This window comes from Apis dorsata, unplaced genomic scaffold, assembly GCF_000469605.1.
Source record: "Apis dorsata unplaced genomic scaffold, Apis dorsata 1.3 scaffold_376, whole genome shotgun sequence".
Lineage (NCBI taxonomy): Eukaryota > Metazoa > Arthropoda > Insecta > Hymenoptera > Apidae > Apis > Apis dorsata.
The window spans coordinates 197,258-202,617 of NW_006263639.1; the positions used below are offsets into that span (position 1 = coordinate 197,258).

Genomic DNA, 5,360 nt, shown 5'->3' on the forward strand with positions numbered 1-5,360 from the left:
TTCTTCTTTAAATCAGAGAAACGTGCTTCAAAGTGTTTGCAACAGGAATTATTCGCAGTTGATGCATGTGCGGGGCTCCTAAATCCAATAATGATCAGAATATTACCCTAAAAGTAAGGTTTCACGTTATTTCCATCGTGTATCAGCGTAATTTTATAAACACTTCGAAAATTTTGTGTCGCTGTCTGGCTTCGCGTGGTGAAATTGCTTGATGTTTTAAGGTTTCGTCTACTCCGGAGGAAAATAATTACAAAATCACAGAACGGGAACACTTTAAATTTTTTTCGTCGACGCTTTTCAAGAGACAGCGCAGTTTCGTTCAAGTTCACTCGACCACCACGGACCAACCTTTTCCAAATAGTTGTTCACATTTCGAAAAGTATATTTGAACGGGAAAAAATTCGTGCGGCACAATTCCTTCGTTATTAAAATAGAGAGCGTGTAGAAAGCAAGAGAGTCAATAAAACATTTTTATTACATCGTTTTTCCGCCCCTTCCTTCACATCCTATCCTCGATACGATATGAATCGATCGATCACATGGAACAAAATTATTTTTCAATTTTTCGCTTTTTGAAAATACTTCTCGTTGACAAATTCAAATTCCACGAGTAGATCGATTTACGTCATATTCTCAATAGTAGTTTATTACTTGTTAGGTTATATCAAAATTTCTTATCGGACAATATACAATGATATAAAAATAAATATTGGAACAGACATAAATTATAATCGTGAAATGTACAATATTATTCGTGATATTAAAAAAAAATAAAAAATAAAAAAGTAAAAAAGAAAAAAAAAAAGAAAAAATGAGCAAATGATTTTGATTTAAGATACAATATATGTAAAAAATTCAACGAGATCGTGTTAAATTAAGCGTGTTATTAAATTAATATAAATACACGGGGCATAAATTTGCCGGTAATATTCGCAAGCAGATAGATAAAGGGAAATCAAACGAAAATGACTGACGACCAAACCGAAGAAGATACCATGACGGATTACGTCGATGACACAACCACCGATGCGCAGGATACCGATCTAACGGAGTATACGGATGAGAAAGAGAAGACATACGGCGAGGTGACCGAAATTGAGATAACCGAAGGCGAGGCAACCGAGGACGAAGAGAAGGATGTAACAGCTAGAATTCGCACGAAGTATTTGACACGAAAACCGAAGGATCTCGGTAGATGGATGAAAAGATGCATGGGACAGAAATGGAAATGCGATGTGCCCCTTTGGCAACTTTACATAAACGCGTAAGAAAAGCTGGAACGATTATCGCCTTTTGATCTCGTCCATGATTGGTTTCACAATTTGTACAGATTCGTGGAGGACGAGGATCAACGGAAGAGAGACGATATTTTCAAACACAGGAGGCCCGCAACTCTTCAAAAATTTCCCCAAGTTGTTTCGGAGGAAGATTTGACCGTGCATCATAAATATTTACCACTTAACATATTTCGATTTCGAGACGAATTGGAATTACCTGATAAGTTAGATCGGACGAAGATGATACGAATATGGCGCAACATGAGCGCAAATTTACCCGTTAGTAGATTGAAATATTAGATTACCAATCACAGTTGATAATCTTAATTCTGCTCACTTTTTATTTCATTTTAATAAGTAATTGTTTTAATGATATTTTTATTACAATATATATATATATTTTTTTTTGATCCTTACATGGCATTTAACGAGTTAAATTTGCTATGCATTTCTTGTGCGCGCGCAACAATGCTTAACAAATTTAAATTTGCATGCATTTATTTATTTTAGTTGATTATTTAACGAGTAATTATTATTATTGAATAAAGGCAAATAACATTTGCATTTGTTTAAATATTTTGAAAAATATCGCATTCTTCAGAGTTATTAGTTAAATTATTTATTATTGTTTTTTGAATTTGTTTAATTCATTTTTTTTATAATTTTTTTTAACAACTTGAAATTATTTTAATATTTCGCCATTTATTTTATAAAAATAAACGAATTTTTATATAAAATTTGTTAATTAATTTTTAAACATAATGTATATGTGCACAAAAATATTAAATCGGATTTACATGAGAAAATTTTTTAAATTAAATTAATAGCTAAGAGATTAATTAAAATAGCATTTAATTTAACTTGAATAATCTATTTTTCTATTCCAGCGAAAATTGAATTCTATATTATTTATAATAATAATTTTGATTTAATTTTTCATTTTTTTAAACAATCATTTTTTAAATAATAATAACCAACAATTGAGAAGCAAAAAAAAAAAATATGAAATATAAAACTTATTTACTAAAAAAACTTAATATTACTTATTAAAACTTACTAAAGAATTATCATCTTATCATTTATAAGCGATGCACAAAATTTAGTTAACAATCTAATACATAATTAAAGTTAAATTTAAAAAGTTTAAATTATTTATGGAAGTATATTGAATTTATTAAACAAAATATATTTACTAATGTAGAAATTTTTTTTTTAAAGATAACTTTAAACGATTTTTTGATTGGAAATTTAACAATCATTCCCTAGACAATAATTATTTTTTGTTTTAATTGTTTAGCGATCAATTATTGTATTCTTCAATATGTACTTTCTATTTTTATCTTTGAAAATAAATTTTTCAATTAAATTATTATCTTTTTCTAACTATGAATTCTTAATTTTTAAGTGAAGTCTGTTGAAAGTTAAAATCGAATATAGTATTTATATTTTTTTATAGTTACTCTATATCTATTTTATATATTCATTGCAATTTTTTTTAATGATATTTAATATTATAGCATACGTTATATAACATATTTAAGATAAAAAATTTGCCATCCAACTTTAATCTGAAAAAGATTTAATAAAAATATTAAAATTCTAATGTATAATTGAACAAAATAAATAAGAGAACATAATTTCATTAAGTAACATTCTCAAACAGAATATTCAAAAACAATATATTTTTTTATATAATTATTTTTATAAATAAAAACATCTTAAATTTTTATTCAAGTTATGTAATTACATATATATATAAACAATAACAAGTTAACTACTCTTGTAAAGTCGAATAAAGCATTACTACATCAGATATTTTAATAATTTTTTTATCAACTAGAAATTTACAATTATTATTAATTGTATAAATTTACAATTATTATAATAAATATATCCCAATATCTCATCAAAAAATTAATACAGTACTTCGATTTAACAATAGTTAACAGTGTTAAAATTATTTAATACATTTATATTCAAATACAAGGCAATACTTAATACGAATTACATCTTCAGGTAGAATCGAAATCCGACACAGCGATAGAAAAACCAATATCAGTAAAAACCGAAGACGATAAATGGCCAGGCAGATGGCCGTGCACGACAAGAGACATGACCAGAGAATTGTTGGAAAAACGAAAACAGAGACGGATGAAACGAAAAGATTTGTTCCCCTGTGATCTAGACGACACTTTCGATATATTGGAAGATCAAGCCAATGATTATTCCGATCGTAAAGAATTAGGCCATGCCCGGATTCCACAAATATGTACTCTACCGCATAAAGAGTCGCTAGTCGATCGGTGTACCGGTGAAAAATTTGGTTTAGTCGATGGTGATTACATCATTTTCGAATTACCCTCTAAAGCGCGTGGAACAAGGATCTACGCTGACGTATGCCTTCGTGGAATGAAGGGTATGCATTTGCCAGAACTGAGCATGATGCGGGCGCGTAAAAATACGTGGAAATTCTGCTTTTATCAAGGAATCATTGCACTTCTGGCTAAGACACAGTTGAGGTACTTATTGAATATATATTTCATAAAATATCAGTTTTTCTTTAAGTTTTCTTTTTTAATTCGTATATTAAATGAATCGAAGATTAATATTTTAATAAAAATATATATTCCATTTCAATTAATCTATTCAAATATTTATCAAGCTTTCAATATAAAAAATTTTTAAATAAAATGTTTGAGTGGTTTCAAGAGGCAAACAAAATCTGATACGATCAATTTTATAAACTTTAAGTATTTTCTAAAAATTTTTCAATGCAAATAACTTAGTAGTTTTTCGTAGGAAATAACGAGCTATTATTCATTAGTGCAATAAAAATCATATGATCCCATTTAAAAACAAAAATTGTTTTTTATATTCATTTAAAAAAAAATTAATCATGTTAGATTATGTCTTTTCAAAGCATTCAACTTTTATTTAAAATATTTTCTTGTATAATTAAATCTTTATACATATATTTTTAGTTATATTTAATTATTTATTTTTATTTTATCAATAATATTCAAATAGATTGATTTAAATAAAACACTCAGTATATGATATATTTTATCTGACATAAAAATGAAAATTTGTAATTTGTAATAGTAAACAAAAATTCTATAATATTCTTCTATAATAATCTTCATACTGTTAACGTCTTCTATAATAATATTTAAACTGTTAACATCTGAATTTGATAAATATTGCATATTTAAAAAATTTTTATTTTTATTGATTTCAGAAATTTTTCTTCGATAATTTACAATAATATAATTTTTTTTCAAAAAATAATATTTTTTATTATATAAAAATAATTTTGAACTAGATTTGGAATTAAAAAAAATTATTATTTTATAAGTTTATTTTTAAATTGTTGATTTATCTATCATGAATATTACTATTATTATTATATACTATATATTATTATTATTATTATTTATTTAATCACGAAATATTATTTTACATATTTATTTTAAGATATTGAAAAGTTTATAATATGAAATATATAAATTAGAACAAATATGTATTATAATTAATAAATTAATAAAAAAAAATCTGTTAAAAAAAAAACTAATCTTACAAAAACTATCCTTTGCACTTCATACTATTAGAAAATAATCATATAATTTTGATTTTTTTGTTTTATTTTAATGGATATTTTATTAATTTTTGGTAGTTTATCTGCTTTAGTAAAATAGTTTTTCAATTAAAAAATTGAATTCAAATTTTCTTTCTTATTTCTTTTGAATAAATTAAGAATTAAATAAAATTAGGAGTTTTCATGTAAATATTTTATTTATTTTTGTTAATTGATTTTTAATATATTTACACATTATTTAATGTAATTAAAAATTTTTTAAAAATGGAAGAAATATGTTTTATTTAATATGAAAATATTTATATTTTAACTTTAGTAATTTATTATAAATAAAAGTATAATACTATATAATATAATACTATAGTATAATACTATAATAGTTTACAGAAGATTAATAATATTGTTAATACATATATTATAAATTATACATTATTATTATTATTATTATTATTATTATTATTATTATTATTATTATTATTATTATTATT

At 24.4% G+C, this 5,360-nt stretch overlaps 1 protein-coding gene across 1 annotated transcript in view; it reads left to right on the top strand.

Annotated features, from left to right (window-relative positions):
• Window positions 1-5,360, top strand: part of LOC116186004 — a 23,263-nt gene that overhangs the window by 17,113 nt on the left and 790 nt on the right. Inside the window, exon 2 of the mRNA XM_031511992.1 lies at window positions 3,294-3,796. Within this exon, the coding sequence (XP_031367852.1) occupies window positions 3,390-3,796 (407 nt within the window). The 5' untranslated portion in view covers window positions 3,294-3,389. The remainder of the gene's footprint in view (window positions 1-3,293; window positions 3,797-5,360) is intronic.